General features: G+C 37.0%; 1 protein-coding gene across 2 annotated transcripts in view; it reads right to left on the minus strand.

The window, feature by feature from the left end:
• The window catches only part of LOC129720822 (MOXD1 homolog 2-like), a 429,441-nt gene that overhangs the window by 272,761 nt on the left and 135,966 nt on the right, over positions 1-20,714 (minus strand). For both annotated transcript variants that reach the window (XM_055672629.1, XM_055672630.1), the window contains one exon: positions 6,684-7,357. In XM_055672629.1, the coding sequence (XP_055528604.1) occupies positions 6,684-6,977 (294 nt within the window). In that variant the 5' untranslated portion in view covers positions 6,978-7,357. The remainder of the gene's footprint in view (positions 1-6,683; positions 7,358-20,714) is intronic.

Raw genomic sequence — 20,714 nt, forward strand, 5'->3', positions numbered from 1 at the left:
GAACTGAAATTTTCATTGCAAAGCGGGATTTACGACGAAAATTTAAATGTAAAAAGATACTTGGTATCTTATCGGTGAGCTGAGATATTGGCATTTTTATATATGATGGAAAACTATGCATTTTAACAAATATGTTTAAAAACTGTTCTATTTTGGGAGATAAAAAAAACAATGTTCCGAAAACAAATGCGTTTTTCAATGGCTGATAACCTCGTAGAAGGTTTAAAAATTCGAAAAAATTTGCGAAAAAAGTTAGAACGAAAATTGTGGTTTTTAGTGCCTTCTGATAGAAAACTGAATGTTCCACGTAATACATAAGAGATAGAAACATAATGTCTAGATTCAATCCTAGCCGACACCGGGAGATTTTCTGAGGCGAAAAATCTCTGGGATCACGCCTTCCATCGCATGAGGAAGTAAAGCCGTTGGCGCCGGTCCGTTAATAAACGGGTCGTGAGTTAGGGTCCTGGGTGTGGAGTCGCCTCCCTGGGCGTCGGTGATTGGCCACAACAGTGGCGGAACTAGACCGACGGAAAATAAACGAGAATAAAAAAAAAAAAAAAAATAATGTCTTAAGTAAAGTTTCTTCTTTTGAGATAACCTAAAGCTTTGCCGAAGACACCTTGCACCTATCTTATTTTGATTGAAAAGTAAATTTTTCATCTCACTCTTTGGTGGATTGATCACCCATCTTTCTACATTCAAAAATACATTTTTGAATATCCTGAAGCTTCTCCGAACATACTTTATGGCTATAATCAACAGTTGAATCACTATTTAGGAAATTATACGCACAAACGGCAAAATAAAACACTGTGCAATGGAGATATTGAGCTTTAGTGGCCTTTTTGACCAAATGCATAGTTTTCCATCACATGTAAAAACGCCCATATCTCAGCCCCGCGATAAGATATCAAGGATCTTTTTTCATGTAAACTTTTGTCCTGAATCCCGCTTTGCAGTTTTTGATATACAGTTATATTCAGTTTTTGATCACAAAAAAAATTATATGTGTTTAAAGAATTTTATCTGAGAATTATGAGAAAAATTCACTTTTTTGTGATGTTCAATGGGCTCTGAGTGTCTAATAATTTAATGCGACGCTGAAACAAACCATGCAAAAGAGTCAAAAACATTCCAACGAAAATAAAAAATTATATGAAAATATTTAGGATCGTACAGATTTGAAAAAAAAGTGTAGAAGAGTGGTTTTGTAGCTTGAAAAAGTCAGTTTTTTAATTAATCAAGTTTGGGCAACCTGAAAACGATTTTTTAGACAGTCGAAATGTTCTACAAAAATGCTATAAATAACATTATCTTTCAATTTAGGGCTGAGCACCTTGACTTTTTCAAAATTGATTTTTTTGGCACAGCCTAATTTACATACACACACATACACAAAAACAAACAGACACAGAAGTAGAGACACAAACGCACACAGAGAGAGAAAGAGAGCTAGAGATAGAGATAGAGAGAGATAAAAATAAATAGAGATAAAAATAAAGAGATATAAAAATAAAGAGAGATAGAGATGTAAAAAGAGAGAAAAAGAAGGAGAGAGAGGGGGGGAGGAGAATAAGAGATAAAAAAGAGAGAAAAGACACAGAAAGAAAGAAAGAGAGAGAGATAGATAGATAGAAAGAGAGAGGAAGAGAAAGAGAGAAAGAGAGAGAGAAAGAGAGAGAGAAAGAGAGAGAGAGAGAAAGAGAGAGAGAGAGAGAGAGAGAGAAAGAGAGAGAGAAAGAGAGAGAGAGAGAGAGAGAGAGAGAGAGAGAGAGCATGTTCAGGTCGTCGACTTGATTCGAATGATATACGACATTCGACCCTTTAGAGCATTTTTATCCTTTTTTATGCTTTTGCCAGTAATTGTTATGAGTTTCTAGGAGAAAAGTTTCTGCATTTTTTTAATTATTCACAAAAAACCAAAATACTTCCATTCGATACAATTGAAAAACACAGTTGTAAATACAGGTTGGACCCGATTATCCGGAACCTCACAATTTTTTTCATTCCGGATAATCGAGTTTTCCAGATAATCGAATCACACAAAAAATACTGACATTTTGCGATTAGGGACATAAAACAAATATTTCTTTTCTTTATTTTACTTGTATGATGCTGTGGCGTAACCAGAAGTTACTTCTGAGGCGCAAGGGGGTAAAATCTTAAAAAGCAAAAAAGATAAATTGGACATTGATTATTTTCACTCAATTCGAACATGTCCCGTTGTTCGTTGTTCGTTGTTTTTTTTTGCGGAAATGATATCGGTGAAAATTTTATAAAGAACTTGCGTTATAACAGTATTCCAGTTTTCTTAAACCTTAAAATTTTAATAAATTTTCCAGACAGTAGTGCACATTTCAGTGAGGGATTCTCGTCCAGGGGGTCCCCTGGCTCATGGAAAATTGGATAGGCAATCAAAATTTCTTTCTAGGTGTCTCTGTGATTTTTGATGCGGATTTTTAAATATTCTGCGTGAAACAAATTAGACTTGCAGGACGATATGAATATGCAAAACGCAGCCTCGTTTTGCATTACTTGTATCTGAAATTCTTTTTGGTGGGTTGCGATGATCCTTGTGTTCCGTGAAGAGGACCGTCGAGCCAAATAGGTTGGGAACCAATGTAAACTTGTGATAACGTGTTGAAAGAAAAGACTGTTTCTTAGTTTCTTGTTACGAGTCATCGATAGCCCAAGACTGAAGAACCTCAAGCAGAGTCGAGCTCAACACGAATAATCATGCACATTTATTTTTGCATCTACTATTTCTGACACCTATCGAATACGGTTCTCCGAATGATACGAGCTGAAACAACATCAATAAATGCATCCATGGCATTAGTTTCTTTCGCTTCAAAAAATATTAATAACAGCGGCTTGTACGGGTTTCGTTGTACGAGGTAAAAAAAAAAGAAATGGATATGTGATTTGATAGGCGTAATTAGGCGTTATAATTTAATAATTCGACTATGAGATTTTCTCATGCTACACCATCCCCCTTAAAGAGGATAATGTAACAGGGTGCAATTAATTTTTTTATGGTTTTAACTTCTTTTTTATCGTTTTTGTTTTATTTTTTAGTTTTGAATCTTAGTTATGAAATTTGCTCAGTTTTTGAACTATTTGTTTGTATAGCCTATTATTGTTTTTCCTGTTGTTGTATTGTCAAGTTTGAAATTTGGTTCACATATTGAAAAATACAGAGTCCGATTTGACAAGCGGGTAGTTGTGGGTTCGAGTCCTATTAGAATCTAAACCATTCGATGTCAATTGATTTAATCATGGGTTAATTCTCAGGCTTTCCAATGATTTTTGCTTTACGTTGAACTCCACAAAACCGCGACAAATACCTCTTGACAAAAATAGGTCCCTTCTACAGTAAGGCTGGCCAGAGGAACATTCAATTGAAACCACTCCAGGAAAATGTAATTGGCGATGAATGTCATTCACACAAGCACGAATTATAATAATCATGTCACTTCCTCTCAATACTGGCAATGCTATAGAAATGCGGAACACAGGAAACACTCGCGCGATATCACAAAAGCTCAATGTTTCTGGTCGCAGTTATGAGTCCATACAGGAAAAAATGATACAAGATTAAACGAATCTTATTTCCATTTTTTTCAATTTTCAAATATACCTTAGTTGGTCAAGTGTGTGAAAGTCATAAATTGAAAGTCATTAATTTTGAAATTATCTTGTGGAAGGTGTGCTTTTTTTCCAAATATTGGTGCTTATTATGGGAGTCACATCACGGTGAAATCAGAGTGGAGTGAATGAAGTTAGTGACCTGGGTGTGGAGTCGCCTCCCTGGGCGTCAGTAATTGGCCACAACAGTGGCGGAAATAGACCGACGGAAAATAAGCGAGAATAATAAAAAAAAAAAAAGAATGAAGTCCTATTACGGGACTCACGTAAGTGAAAAAAACGTCGCAAGGTGACATTTGCCGTGAAATCTGGGTTATTATGAGTGTCATATGAGTGAAGTGGAAACGGAAAAAGCGACGTTTCGCGTGGAATTATTTCACGACCAGTTTGAACGGTGAAATGACTTTACGAAAAAAGGAAAGTTTAAAAATCGATTGATTTGTAATCTAGCGGTAATATATATGGGATTTATTTTCCAGTAACAAGGCGATTTTTTTTTTGTTTTTCTTGAAAAAATCGGCTCTCTGGAACTGATAAATTTTCGAGCTGCGGCCAATGGAACGTAAGGGAAAAATTGACCTTCGAATTTCGTTTAGCGGTAGGGCTCAAAAGTTTCCTCTTGTAGAAAAATGTCCTCATACAAAAGTTCAGCTCAATCGACTTCCCGGGACTTTTTGAGCTGGAAAACTCCCAGATTTCACTTGTCCTATTCTCAATTTCACTTCACTGGCAATCTCACTTCACGGAGGTGATTTTTGTCACCTCACTGGAGGTGGAATCGGGAATAGGTCTAAAAAGTGAAGTGAGCGTGAGAGTGAAATATGTTTCACCGTGAAGTGACTCCCGTAATAAGCACCATTAACTCGAATGGAGTGACGTTAAGATCTAGACAAGAGGCCTTTGATCTGTTCTTACTGTCGTATTCACATAATCAATAAATCAACTCTATTAAATAATATCAGCAGGAATACTCTAATTAGTATGGTTTGCTGAAATGCATAATACTTGAATAAAATACAAACAAAGGTGGTTTTAAAAACGGCTCCTTAACGTCCGCCAATAATGTATTTTGAAAGCTGACATTTTCCTTTTGATCCGTACGGTTGTGTACGGCTTACGTAGAAAATTTTGTTTGTAACCACTTTCAAATTGACTTTGCTAAAAAATCGAGTAATAGCGTTTTAGTTTGACCTCAATGCTAAAGGCACTTAGCAAGTTACTTGGCGGAAAAAATCACATCAAGTTAGTTTAGTTTTGTAAGTGAACGCAGTAGCTATCAAAAGTTGAAAAAAGTCAAATATTCACGGGGAATTCTGGGATGATTCAGGTTAAGCGTTTTATTAAATTTCAAAATCAAAACTTATTACCCAAAATAAACTGCATCACAGTTTTTACAAATCAAAGTTGAAAATACCGGACACTTTGAGAAAACATTAGCTAATAAATTATAGTAAGTGCAAGTTTGAACTTTATTACATTTGGAAAAACCGAAAAATAGTTATGGAGATTTTGTCATGGTCGTAACAAATGTTTCATCGACGGTATTACACTAAACCATGGAATTTTTAGAATAGTTTTAGCAAAGCAATTTTATCCAGCTGACGTTTTTTTCTTTTCGAACATCAAGTCAAACATTCATGTTCTTTTTCACGGTGGAGGAATGCCAATAGACGCGCGTGTGTTATTATAAGGTGTGAATCTATCAACAACAATCAAGAACAGTTTTTTCTCATGGAACAGAAGCAAGGTGGAAAAAACTTCTAATTTCGGGTTAAACTTATTTCTACAAAATAAAAAAAAAGCCATTAGTAATTCTATTTCCGCTAGTCTGTATGCACAACCTAACAATCGACACAAATCGAATATTTGAAATCCTGTGAGACATTGGCAATCTGCTATTGCTCATGAATACCAATTGCTACCACTGAGAATGCAACAGTTCAAATCCATTTGAACTTTCGTCGAAACAAAAAAAAACGCTAAAAACTAATTTAGCCTCTACACCCAAATCTTGTCGCCTCCCAGGTTGCTGGAAAGACTTTTCCACAAAACCATCACCTCTAGCCAGCAGAGACACGCACACACACACATACCCTCCAAGCAATGAGCAAAGAGCTAATACCGCGCCCGGTTCCACAATCCAATCCGAAAATAGCTTGTTTTATTGTTCTCCACCGGAGTGCACGTTCGAGAAAACAGAAAAGGAAAAACCCACCATCACTCCCCCGCCCATCCTTTCCCTCACGCGATTTTCACCAAACAAACGCGAAATTACAGACAATTTCACTTTCCGGTGGTGTCTCTCGGATGAGCCACGGTTCCGGTGCAACTCATTCCTTCGCCCCGTCCGAGATCGGCACCGCACGACAAAGGGCGGCTTTGTATTCGAAACGAATCGAATTTCAAGTTTCCTTGTCGGTGTGCGGGGCGGCACCCCCCCAGTGGCCCCGAAACGCTCTTTATCGTTTCGAGGGGAGGACCATCAGAAAGGAATTTTTTTTTTCATCCAACTTATTCCGGTCTAATTTCGACGAGTTCGTTTCGGCGTTTTCAAATGGGCAAATTATGCAAAGAAAAGCTTTCGCTGTTCGTTCCGCAACCGCACCGTGGTTTCCAAGAATTGGTCTTCTGCCGGGAAACGTGTTTTCCGATTCCCGGGAAGCAAAGCGGTGACGGCGGCGGTGAGAAGGAAGGAGGTGGGGAAACCAAATCGAGTGATGCTTGCGGTTGGGTAGACAGAGTTGTCGAGCGATTTACTTTTTCAATCCTCGGTTGCTTGTTGATAAAATTCGCTGCGGAGGAAAGCATTCCCGTATGCTGTTGGGAAAGTTATGCAGATTACGGAACTTCTTCGAACTGCGTCACTGATCTCTGGCGGTAGCCTTAAACCTTTAGTGTGAATATTGGTTTAACGGCATTTATGTTTATGGAAAAAGGTGCGATTTTCCAATAAGGGAGCGCTTAGCAGAGCAATTTCGACGCTAAGGATGAGTTATTTTTTGTACCCTAATAAACAACTAATAATAAATTACCTGGAAATGAACTTGTCCTTGGTCGACCCAGCCGATGACGATATCGGCTCCGTAGATGGTGCCGTCCTTAGAGAAACCCAACCCTATGTAGCCATGCGTTCGGGCTTGGACCTCGAAGGTAATATCGTAGCCGGAAATCGTCCACAGCAGCCGGTAGTCGTCATCCAGAAACACGGAATGGTCCCAGTGTGCCCCGAGGGCACTGCTGACCAAGCACACGGTCACCAACACAAAGGAATAAATCACATTCGCCATCTGGTTGGCTTTACACACCCCCACTACTGCGCTTACCATTTTATTTTCTCAATGCCTTGGCTTTTCTCGAAAAACAACTTCCACTTTTATTTGTTTCTTCAAATTTACCCCAAAAAATAAAGATTTTTCTTTTCTTCGGCAGCCTACACTGTTGGACTGCGTCACTCTTCCTTTCCGCTCCACACCAACGACGAGGGAACGCGCGTATCTTCAAGTATTCTGCTGGAGCTGCGACGGCATGTTTTTGCGATTTTTCGTTCCGACGCTGTCGTGGGTGGCAGGGAAACAACAGCCGGAATTCACCGATCGTCGTGTCACGTGTATTTTCCGTCAACGTACGAAAAACAATTTTCCGCTGGCTAAAGCACCTGTGCGCACGTTTTCCACTTCGGCACCAGCACGCCACTTCCGGATCGGTTCTGCAATGGAAGACAAGAGAGAACGAGATGAAAGACGGCGGTAATAAACCCGCAGTCGGGTGTTTTTCATTGGAAAGTGAAGGCAAATTGAAATGGGCACCGTTATTTTTTTGGTTTGCTGTGGGAAAAAAATCGGGAACGAGAAACGGAAGCCACGGGGGAGGGATTTTTGAATGAAATTCCTGTTTGTTTGTTTGGTTTTCTCGGTTGATCAAACTCGAAGCTGGCAGAAACCTGTCAAGGTCAGAGGTTTTCGCCTGGCTGGATGCTCTCTTGATTAGGTGGGTGGTTTTCCACGAAAGGAGAACTCCTTTGAGGATTTTTTTCTTTTTTTTTTAATTTTTCCAATGCTCCTTCCACAACCGATAAAGTATTGAGAACCGGGCTTATTCAAGATCAGCAACCAAATTTATGTTCGGATTTTGGTGAAACTTGATGTAACGTTTGAGCAAAATTTGAAAACAAAATGAATTCTAATTTTTGTCAGATTTCATGTTTTTGGTTAGCTTTAGACTTTTTGTATCCAAGCCTGTGGTGCTCTAGAGTAACAATGGTGAAGAGAGGGTTAAAATTCTCAAACTCAAATTCACTGACATTTTTTAACGTTATTATATTTACTCCGATTATCATCTTTTTTTTAAGGGGGGTAATGTAGTGTGCCTTCACGGGATGTACGCTGGATATTGCTCAAATGATTACAACGTTAGGGTAGGTGACAGCCACGACACGAGATGTAGGTATGCTCATGCTCATGCAGTTAGCCGAACTCTATGATCACTCTATGACGAATTACTCTGCAAAGACCGCAGCAATGAATACGGTCACAAGCCAGGTCGAACGATTGGAAAATAAGTGCTTGGAACGTTGGAACACACTATATATGTGATCTTGAGGAACCGTGAAACTTCATTCAACCGTCCCCTCAACAGCATCAAGAGATAAACTTTCAAATAAAATCAATCTCCAACTTTTTCCTAACTAACAGAACGCACACAAAGTGAGTTAACCTATCACCTAATCACGCAAATCGCCCCAAATGATCTTCGCAGATTAGAGCGCGCGCGGTGCAGAGTACGTCGCATAATTGAAACTCAATTAGTTAGGAAAATCTTTCGTAAGCCTGTTGAGACCACACACACAGACCAAACCAACGGAGAGGGATCAGTGGCATCGGAGAAGCAACGAATGCACAACATGTTTATCGTCCGATTAGTTAATTTATCTTCCGAATTCGCCTCGAACAGCGGTGAAGTAATAAAAGCACACCCATAAACAAAACTAAGCCATATAACCTCTAATGGTTGAAGTTGGTTGAAGCGAAAGCACAAATCCACACGTTCCACCCCAATCCGGTGACCCCTGTCTGCTGGTCACCGCGTAATACATCCATCCCTTACGGAACACGTGATTCCGTTCAGATCCCAGTCCCTCCAACCTATGCGACAGCAATCCACTTACGGCCATTTAATCAAACATATATTTGCACACAGTGCGAATTCAACACACAACTACCGCGCGTCTTGGCCAATTCCGAACCAACCGTCAGCCGACCGCACTAAATAAGGTCAAGCTGGTTGCTCTTCATTGCTCCGGCCGAACGGGCGGTGAGCCGTATCAGCTATCCACCGATGATGGAGATACCCAGTGACCCATCCCAGTCCCCGTCTTTTATGTGGGCGATGAATCGAAATAGAGAATAATAAAAATAGATTAGACGAGCGTTCGTTTCTTCCTCCAGACGAAGGTGGGGAAGACACTGGAACAGCGCGGGGCAGGTTGTTGGAAAACTTACATTACGTCGTTTTACGCTCGAATCGACATCGGTTTTCATGGTATATGGAGCAAGTTTTCCTTTTTGTTGTTCGCTTCGTCCCGTCCAGCATCCGGCCCAGCCACTGCTCGCAGGAACCGATGCATGGCGGAAAAGCTTTTCTTCGAATTCGGAAGATTCAGCAGTCAGCCGAAAGACAATCGCACATAAAACATAGGGCCGAGAGAGATGGGGAGAAAAGCGCACAAAAGTTTTTCGCATATGCTTTTGCACCATTTTGCCAGCACATTTGATAAATTACAACAAGCATGATAATCCGCTTTTCTTCCCAATTTGAATGCTTCTCTCGGGGGGGTGCTTTTTTGTTATGGAAAAGCTGTCCCGAAGCTACCGGCTTAAGGAAGCGCAACCGAGACTGACAGTAATCTCCGAGACACAGACTGACACGTTGACGGATAGTCATGATCAATGTTGTGCTAATGCATTCGAAAACTTTAGCTAAATGTGCTTTCTTTTGGACACACACCGATAGCCTGCCGTTCACTCTGCTCTACCGAACACGAACTTGCACTTTGTCTGATTATCCTTTTGCGAGCTGGGGGTGCAATACAAACTAAATTTGAAATCATCAGAAGAAATATTACGTTCCACTGTTCCGACCTGAGCACCATGGAATAGGTAAACATCCGGTGCCGAACATGCTCATCGTTCATCTGCTCTGAACCAGACGACAGGAGCACCGACTGACCGGTTGGCTTTAACAGGGCAAACCGTCAAAAACAAGCAGCAAGCAACGCGCGCGGCTGTTGGTTTCATGAAACAGCTTCATTATACTTTCCGGTGGCGTTCCAATGATCCATCATCGAAGCTGGTCTGTCTGTCCGGAGTCCAGGCCGCAGTTGGATGTTTTGCTACGTGTATAAGTACGTATGCAAATGCATCACTATCCACTTAATTCTGTCCCTGGTCCCCTCTCCATCAAGCGAAGGGAAGCTTCCGAATTCGACGCCGGTTGCTGCTGTAGCGAGCGCATATAAATGATTTATCGTTTATCCTGTGTGATATCACTCTGCGCTGCCCGGTGCTACGCTACAACCGGTTCGTAAAGTGGTAGCGCTTCAAAGACTATTAGCCCGTTACAGGGTCGTTTGTTTTCCGTCATTTCGAATTATCGACGAAAAAAAAGACAACCAACACGTGAAAAAGTATTGGCCTTCGATTGGTCGACCGACCCACGGACCGATCAGTCGAGCGGGATGGAAGAATTCGGGCGAAGAAACATCACTCAACATTTATTATTTTAATATTTTTCGATTTCGCTTTCGGTTTGGTCTTCCTGGCGTAATCAGACTTCTTGTCGTTTCGCTGCAGAAAGGAGGAACAAGGCGAGGTACAGAGTTGCCAGTACGGTTGCTGCGTTAATTCTTATTCCACAATGAAATATTCTCTGATGTGATATCCTAAAGTTTTGCGCGAAAAAAATCATGACGTCAAAATTGAAACAATTTTGGGAGATATTGAACTTGCCAAGGAAAAATTCGAATAATGTGACCAATACAGCGAAAAAAAAACGGGAGTGCAGTGTGTCGAACAGTTGACATTTTTGCATGACACCGTATCGAATAATACTGTTGCCTCTCTTGCAGACTGCGACAGCAGCGTTCAACTGTTCGCTTCTCTATTTGAGAGAATCGTGTGACTTAAAGCCAACACGGATGGTTAACGATTCTCCTTTGTGCCGATCTCCAGCCGCTTCGATATCTCGACTGTCGCATTGTGCGAATGACATTAATTAGCAATCATGCGACAGTTTATCACAGTAATAAGATGGAAAATCAATAATTACTATGTATGTACTGCCGAAAAATATCATCAATTGTGTACACTAAGGCTGTGCGAGATTTCGAATGATTTCGTATAATTTTGCAAAACTCGGAATTTCCCGAAATTTCGCGAAATTTCGGTTTCGCGAAATTGCCTAAAAATTTCGTTGAATTTCGCTGAACTCCGCCTAAAATTTCGCGAAATCAAACTTCCAATTTCGACGATTACGAAATTTCGCGAAATTTCGGACCAAATTTCCGATGCACATTATTACATTATTTTGGTTTGTGCTCATTGCGACTATAAATTAAATTGAATATATCTCAACAGTTATCTGGTATACTATGTCAGACATAGAAGATTCAACTCTCAGCCGGTAATTTTCGTTTTTAAAGACAAAACCGTAACATCATGCGGGAGATATTTTTTATTCACGCAGAGCATAAAATTCATGTCATCACTGAAGTCATATTCGAGGAATATGAAGCCGTCCAAATGCGCTACGAGGTATCTAGTAATTTGTTTGTAGGAATAAATTTTACGCATCTTTTACGTACATCAAAATGTGGTTATATTTGCAGCGCACAAGGTTAAAAAGGTCACTTTTTGTTTTTCGTTAAGGAGGGCATAGCAATTTCGGTCAAAACTAAAGCTCTGAAGCTTTATCTTACAGGCCAAATGTTCTATGCCACTCGACTTGTAAAAATTTCAATGCGTTTATTCGGATTTCTCTGTGTTAGAGGACTCCTCTTCGCACACCGTAGTGTATTTAAATGTGTTTTTTTTTCAGATAGCTCATTGCTATCACTAGGCTGACCAGATATCATGCCTTATAGTGTGCAGACAGAGTGATCGATGTGTCAAGCAGAAAAAGTTGTAATTGCCTGAATTTTTAGTATTGTTTCAAATCACTCTGCTCTCAAAGTCAGCATAGGTTTCAAAATTGCCAGGTACCTTATCAAAAATATTTTAAACGTGTTACCAAAAAAGTATACTTTATCAATAAATGAATAAAAAGCACATGGTTCGCTCTCGTCGAACATATAACTGAGAAATGTTTCTCTTGTTTTAGAGGACACAAAATTTTACAATGTCAAAAACAAGTTCAGATTATAGCATAAAAGCGATTTTATTTTTGCACATGACGAATATACAAGGCAGAAGAAAAGAAAGGTTAGAAAGAACGAGAAATAAGAGAACGAGGATGATTACGAATAACTTAATTGAGCAAAAAGAAAACTATTTGTTTGTTACAACATTCCATTCTAACTGTTGATTGGTTGAAAGAAAAATAATTTTTGGTTTGTTTCAAAGGGGCCGTTCCCAAACCACGTAGTCATATATAGGGAGACGGGGGAGGGGGGGGGTGGTTATCATAAGACCACGAAAAATCACGCGGGGGGTGATAAATTTATTTGATTAATAAGTGTCACGGAAAGTTTGAGAGTTGTCAGCAATTAACTGTAATCAAATTTTTGAAAACATATTTCAAATTTATTCGAACGAAGAAAAAATTTATTTTTGTTTTAAACTGGCATTGCCTTATATGGCATTTACTGCTTTAGAATAATAGTTCTATTTTGCAATGCGTCGGGATTCATGACATTTTTCCTGGAAGTATATTTCAATACTCAACGACCGGTAAAAAAAACAACGTTTTGGTCTTAAAAACAATATATAAGACCTGGATGTTCATGAACTGAAGGAAGAAAGAAAGATGTTTATATTTTGTTCGACATTCAAAATCTTTGTAATTTATTTTAATAAAACTAAGTTACAAATCCGATACCTGAAAATCACTAAAAGTAAGGTTTCACTTATTATCAACTAAATATTTTTCTAGATGATTTTTAGATGAGTATACAATTCACCATATCTATAAGCGAAAAGTTTATCGTAGATGATCAAATTACTTAAGCAAATTTTATTTATTTTGATACTCAACAACAAATTAAAAATCATTTTGAATATACTCAACAGAATAGCGTATTTTAAATTACTTTCAGGTAAGAAAATTGTTATATATGTTAAAGACAATGAAATATTATTAAAAATTAAACAACCATTATCTGTTTGTTATTTTGGTTTTGAGAAAATGATATTACTAAAAATTCTATTTACAATTTGCGCAATAACTGATAATCAGTTTTCTTAAACCTTCATTTTTTTATAAATTTTTCATACTTTATTGTACATATATGCAGAATAAGATCACAAAACAAGAGACCACGAAAGACCACGGGGGAGTAGGAGGTTATAAAAGGGATCAAAATATGACCACGTAGTTTGGGAATGGTCCCAAATGCATTTTATTATTTTTGGTGTCGCAGAAACTCACAGGGCATATTTTTTTAGGTCAAAATTATTTTCTTCAACCTTACCAGAGACACTAGTTATGCCAGTCAAACAAACCGATTTAGCTGAAAAAATAATTTAATCTCAAATTGGGCACTCTGTGGGTAGTTAAAATATTTTTATAATCGAAACAGTTGGTTTGATTGGCATAGTGCCTTTGGCAAAGTTATAGAAAAAAATATTGTCCTTCCAAAAATAAACATGTTGTAAAATTTTTTTTTTGAAAAAATATAACTTTTTTTTTGATATCATCATCGTTTCGGTAATTTTTTTGTAATTTTTATACAAAAAAAAAAATAAGATTTTTGAAAATAAGCTTTTTTATATTAATTTTAATTTTTCTTTTACATTAAAAAAAATGAATTTTTTGATTTTTTTTTTTATCGGAAAGATAAAATTACTATCTAAAACTTTTCCAGAGGCGTCACACTGATCAAAAAACTTTTGGCTCTGAAAATATTTATAATCACAATAATCCTCCCAAAATAGCATTTTAAATAGCTTCTCAGCCTATAGAAACGTTTATGCAAAGTTTAAGCCAAATCTAAAATGACAAAAAATATAGAAACTGGGACATTTTTTGTGGAACTGCTCAGTTAAAAAGTAATTTTAAGTTGTATTAAAAAATGTGCAAACATATTGAAAACTTTAAAGTTTACAGAATAGTTAACTTAAATTTCCTTTTTACTCGAATTGATAAAGATGTCACTTAGTCTAGTCTGACTAAACGGTGTTAAAGAAAATTCAATAACACAGGTCGACAAAAGCGAAAAAAAAGTTGCCCTAAAGCTCAAGATGGTTGGTTGCCCTCCAAAAGTTTTACAGCTTTTTAACCATTCCTGTGAATTTTGCTGCTTTTAGAGAATGCAGAAATGCATCCGAAGGCCGCCGAGGAATTGCTTATCGGATTCGTCGCTTTTACGTTTGCATAGGGAAAAACCCTTTGGAAAAGTCATCTTTGCTAGGGACACCAAAACTCACAGGAATGGTTGAAAACCTACCTACCATCTCTCATGTTTTCCAGTTCGAGCTCTAGGACAAAACTTGGATTTTGAATGATGAAAGTGCTATGAGAGAAGGATTACTAATTTACTATTTTAAACAAAGTTGCATTCAAACCAAAAGAATCAGTTCAGAAGTTTATTAAATTATTATTTACAAAGACATTTCGAGTTTGACCTTTTTATCATTTGTATCTATCGCGCTACTATTACCTGCAATATAATCTGTATAAATGAATGCATCAAGATTTCAGTTTTTAGCGTTTTTGATTTTCTCGACAATGTCGGTTTATCGATATCTGAATACCTACGTTACTCTTCGTCGACCAGGTGAGCATCTTGCGATCAGCTGCTGAAGGGTACTTCGTTAGCGTACGCTCCAACGTTTCAAATCATTGTAATGCTATGTTTCAGGAACATTCATTTTATTTTTCGAAATTTCGCGAAATTTCGCGAAACTTAGAGACCAATTTCGTTTCGTCTCGAGAACTCGAAATCCACCTTGATTTCGTTTCGACTAATTTGGCGAAACCGAAATTAAGGGTTAATTTCGTTTCGTTTCGTTTCGACACCAGAAAAGCCAGTTTCGCACACCCCTAGTGTACACCATGAAATTTGAATCCCTACTTCTAAACTTTTTCATTCGAAAATAGTTCGCTGTAGCGAAAATCTCATCCAAATTTAGCATATTTAATCAAAAACAGGACAATAAAAGCATGAATCTTACAAATTCATTTAACGTCCTCGTGCCCAAATAAAAATTGACGCTAAGTGAATTGATTCCACTTCAATTTGTAATAAATGCAATAAATAGCACAGACAGCTACAGTCAATAACACCCGAGCCAGAGATTGTCTATACAATGACAACAATATAAAAAGAAGTGAGCGAGAGAATTGTTGTTCATATTGAATTCGTGACGAAAAGCAAGAGATAAAGCAGATCGTATGAAACTTCGGTAGCGGCTACTGTCGCGTAGTGTTTCATTCCACAGAGGTAATCACAAAAATCTTGCTGCTGTCGTGTGAATACTGTAGCATACCAGTACATTTACCTACATCACATTATCTACGGCATACCCTCTATGGGAAATAAAATGACCCATTTGCGTCGATGTTGAAACATTATGGAGTATTTCTTTTTCGATTCTATCACATTTCGCATTGCAGCGCTCTATCGGTTATTTGAGCTGGTACCAGTAGTTTGAGTAGTTTGCGTTCGGCGTGCGGTTGTTGCGTTTTACGAAATCCTTTCGTTTTTAGGTTAATTTGAATTAAGTTCACGGCATTAAACGCGAAGTTTGGTGTGATACAGACTGTTAACGATTGGTAGGTTGCCGAAGATAACTAGATCGTGGCGCGGTTCTATTTATATCGTCTCCTGGTAGCCGGTTGCCCAGAGACCGAGAAGTGACCATATCGTGCGCGAATTCGTGTAGAAAAGATCGCACCATCAACCTCGATGGATCCAGATCAATTCCTTTCCACTAACACTAATTCCTTCCTTTGATACTTGTGGATGATGCAGAGGATTCCTCGGTCTCTAGTAGCAACAAGTATTAAACTAACACTCCCGATATCCCTTCCTCTATTGATCTGCATTGGGCGTGGCCAGCTTCGTTATTGACCAGTGAAAAGAAAGATCACCAGGAATTGTACACTGAGAATGGCTTGCTACTCCTAGGCACCATTTTGACGGTTCTCTGTGCAATTTCAGCTGATTCTGGTCAATCGCGGGCAACACACGGGCGATCAAATATGCTATGCTATGCTATGCTATCACATTTCGCATTGCAATCTTTTGACAGGTCAGGATCAAAAATCGGTCCAGAATGAAAGAAATTATTATTCAGGTGGGTACCCGGGTACGCTGCCAGAAACCTAAAATTGCAGGATACAAATCTGTTAGTAAATAAAAACAATTAATAGACTTTCTCACTGTTACTTATACATTCGAATCAAGAAAGTCAAACATATAAGCAAAACAAAAACAAGATCTTGGTAAGACACATTAAAGACAATTTCAAGAAAATATAAAAATTAAGGACAAAACAAGAATAAAACAAAGATAAAACAAAGAAAGAACAGAGGTAAAACAGGGACAAAATATAGATTGAACAAAGCCAAAACAGTGTCAAAATGAAGATAAAACAAAGACAAAATAGACGCAAAACAAGCACAACATCAACAAAAACAAATGCCAAATAGAGACAAATTGAGGCAAAACAAAACAAAATGAAGAAAACCGGCACAAAACCAAGACAAAAAGGCGAAAAACCGGTGAAAAAACATAGACAAAACAAAGAAAAAACATAGACAAAACAAATAAAAACACAAAACCGCAACGAAACAACGAAAACACAAACACAAAACGAAGACAAAACAAAGGACAAAACAGGGACCAAAATCGAGATAAAACAGAGCCAAAACAAAACAAAGAACAAACATAGATAAAATATAGACAAAACTAACATGAAGAGGAACCAAAACTAAGACAAAATAGAGACAAAGAAAAACCGTTGGTTTTGTGCCCAAGGCTAAACAGCGGAAAAACGAAGACAAAACGTAGACAAAACAAAGAAAAACCAGCACTAAACCCTAAAAAACAACAAGAAACACAGGCAGAACGAAACAAAAGAGAGATACAACAAAACCAAAACAGAGACAAAACAGAGGAAAAACATAGATAAAACGGAGACAAAATAGAGACAAAACCAAAATAAAACAGAGCCAAAACAGAAACAAAATAAACACAAACCAAAGAACAAACAGTGATAAAAAAGAGACAAATCAAAGGCAAAATTGAAACAAAACAGCGGCAAAACGAAGACAAAACAGAGATAGAAATAAAAAGAACAGAGACAAAACAGCGGCAAACCAGAGACAAACCAGAGACAAAAGAGAAACAAAACAAGGACAAAGTAGAGACAAAATTTATACAAAACAGAACAAAACCAAGAAAAGTCGGCACAAAACCAAGACAAAACAGCGATAAAAACAGAGCCAAAACATAGACAAAACAGAGACAAAAATGAAAAAACAAGACAAAATAGAGACAGAACAGAGACAGAACAGAGACAAAAGAGAGACAAAACGAAAAAAAAAACAGACAAAAAATAAAGAAAACACAAGGATAAAACAGAACAAAAAATTATAATTTCAAGAAAAATCTAAGAAATTAACCGAGCCAAACCAGAGACGAAAATAAGACAAAACAGCGATAAAATGAAGACAAAACTGCAATCAAACAAAGACCAAAAAGGAACAAAACAAAGGGAAAACTTAGACAAACAAAGGAAAATCAGAAACAAAACTTTGACAAAACTTAGACAAAACAGAGATAAACAAAATCAAAACGGAAACAATAGAAAGTCAAAATAGTTATGTAACAAAGCGAAAGCAGAGACGAACAGAGAAAAACCATACATGAAACAGAGACTAAAAATGAGATAAAACACAGCCAAAACAGAGACAAAATAAAGAAAAACAGAACCAAAACAAAGGCAGAACAAAAGAAAACAAAGGCAAAATAGAAACAAAAAAATCAACGATACAAAAACAAAACAGAGAAAAATAAGACAGAACAGAAAAAAAACAGCGACAAACTAGAGGCAAAAGAGAAACAAAACAAAGATAAAACAGATACAAAACAGAGAAAAAATTTATACAAAACAGAAAAAATCGAAGAAATTCCTGCACAAAACCAACAAAAAACAACGTTAAAAACAGAGCCAAATCATAGACAAAATAGAGACAAAACATATAAAATTGAACAAAAAAAAAAAACAAAAACAAAAAAAATTGAAATAAACTGAAAAAGTAACCTAAAATGGAGACAAAACAGCGATAAAAGAAGACAAAACAGCGAAAAAACAAAGACCAAAAATGAACAAAACAAAGACAAAACTTGAACAAAACATAAACAGAACAAAGAAAAACCAGAAAAAAACAGAGATAAAATAAAATCAAAACAGAAACAATAGGAAGTCGAAACAGTTATGAAACAAAGCAAAAGCAGAGATGAAACAGAGAAAAACCATCAACAGAACAGGGACAAAACTGAGATATAACACAGCCAAAATAGAGACAAAATAGAGAAAAAACAGAACCAAAACACAGACAAAACAAAGGCAAAACAAAGGCGAAATAGAAACAAAAACAAAATAGAGAAAAATAAAACAGAATAGATAAAAACAGCGAAAGAACAGTTAGCAAACCGGAAAAAAAAAACAAAGACAAAACATAAACAAAAAAACTCAGACAACACAAAAAAACCGTAATAAAACCGTACCGAAACAAAAACAAAACAAAGAAAAAACAGAAGCAAAAAAGGAACAAAACCAAGACAAAATAGGAAAAAAACAGATAGAAAAAAGATGGAAAAAATTGAGAAAATACATAGCCAAAACAGAGACAAAGCAAAGCAAAAACAATGACAATAGAAAAACATAACAGAGAAAAAAGTTAGACAAAACAAAGTAATAGCGGCACGAAACCTTAACCAAACAGCAAAAAAAAAAAACAGAAACAAAAAACAAACAGAATAAGGCCAGAATAAACGTAAATAAAAATGAGACAAAACAGAGAAATAACTGAACTGAAACTGAGCAAAAACAGAGACAAAACAGGGCTAAACAGTGATAAAAAAGAGACAAAACAAAGCCAGAACAGTGATAATACAAAAAATAAACAAGTACAAAACAAAGACCAAACTAAGATAAAACAAAACCAAAACAGAGACAAAATAGCAACAAAACAGCGACAAAACAAAAACAAAACAACAGAAAAAACATAGCAGAATACAAACAAAGACAAAACATAGCCAACTTTGATAAAATAGAGACAAAACAGATACAAAGCAAAGAAAAACCGGCACAAAGTAGTGACAAAACAGTGAAAAAGCATATGCAAAACAAAATGACAATAAACACAAAGCAGGGACAAATTGAAGATAAAACAAAGTCAAAACAAAGACAAAACAGAGACAATATAGAGACAAAACTGAGACAAAACAAAACAAAACAGAAACAAAACAAACACTAAACAGAGGTAAACCAAAAACAAAACAGAGATTAAACGAAGACAAAACAGAGAAAAGACTGAGACAAACCAGAGACAGAATAGAGCCAAATATGGATAAAATAGTTACAAAACAATGTAAAAACATGAAAATAACGAAGACAAAACAGAGACAAAATAGAGACGAATCAGCGAAAAAACAATGACAGAAGGAGTAAAAAGAGAGACAGAACATAGAAAAAATAGCGACAAAACAGAGATAAACAGGGAACTGCAATAAAACAGCATCAAAACAGAGCTAAAACAGAAACAAAACGAACAAAAAACAAAGATGAAACAAAGACGGTAGACAAAAAAAAAACAAAATATAGACAATACAGAGACAAAAGAGAGAAAATAGAGAGACCGAACAGAGGAAAAACAACAGCGACGAAATAAAGACTAAACAAACAGAGACAGAAGAGAGACAAAACAAACACAAACCAGATTCAAAACAAAGACAAAACATAGACAGAGAAAGGGACAAGGCGATAGTAAGACAAAGATAATATCAAGGCACAACAAAGACAAGACAAAAAAAAAAGAAAACAAAGACAAAGAAAAAGTCTAAGATAAGGAAGAGAGATAAGATAGAAACGAAATAGTTGTAAACTAATGAGGAATCAGAGACAGGACAGAGCAGAAACAGAAAATAGAAGAAAGGAACATAATTTATAATAGAGACAACGTAAAGATAAGACGAAATAAAAACAGCATTTAGACAAACACACAATGGAAACAAGATGTACATAAAATGAAGTTAAAATAATGTCAAGATATAAATCAACAGAGTAAGCAGTTTGAACAAGACGCTATTCGTCGTATTTTGACCTCAACTTAACGCACTGTTGCGATCTAGTAGAGAGCTGGAAACTTGTTGAGTAGGTTAGAAGGTTTTCTACTAAAGGACAGTTTAGTCCCAGATTATACTCCTACGTTGACGCAATAAACTGATAAATAGGCTCAGTCAGCTCAGTCCTCAGACTTGACTCTAATCGAGTTGCTTTTGCATAACCTGGACCGTTAGGTGAAGAAGACCTCAGAATATTATCCTTTTTTGGGTGCAATTGCAATAGACATGGAAAAATTTCGCAGAAAAAAACGCACGAAAAACTTGTTTTTGCGTATACCTATAGTCTGCTCGAAACTCGAAACTATATAAACAATAGCCCCACGTAGCGAAAGAATTCCAAACAATACTTGTGGTCTACCGACCACAAGCCCTTGAACAACTTTGTTGAAGATCACGAATCTCTAGGTTATCGAAATCACGAGATAGAGTTACATCATTCTGCCCATTTTTTGATGACGCCAAACATTTTTAGGTGCTTGAATCTAATTTGTCGAAA

Source organism: Wyeomyia smithii, chromosome 2, assembly GCF_029784165.1.
Source record: "Wyeomyia smithii strain HCP4-BCI-WySm-NY-G18 chromosome 2, ASM2978416v1, whole genome shotgun sequence".
Classification (NCBI taxonomy): Eukaryota; Metazoa; Arthropoda; class Insecta; order Diptera; family Culicidae; genus Wyeomyia; species Wyeomyia smithii.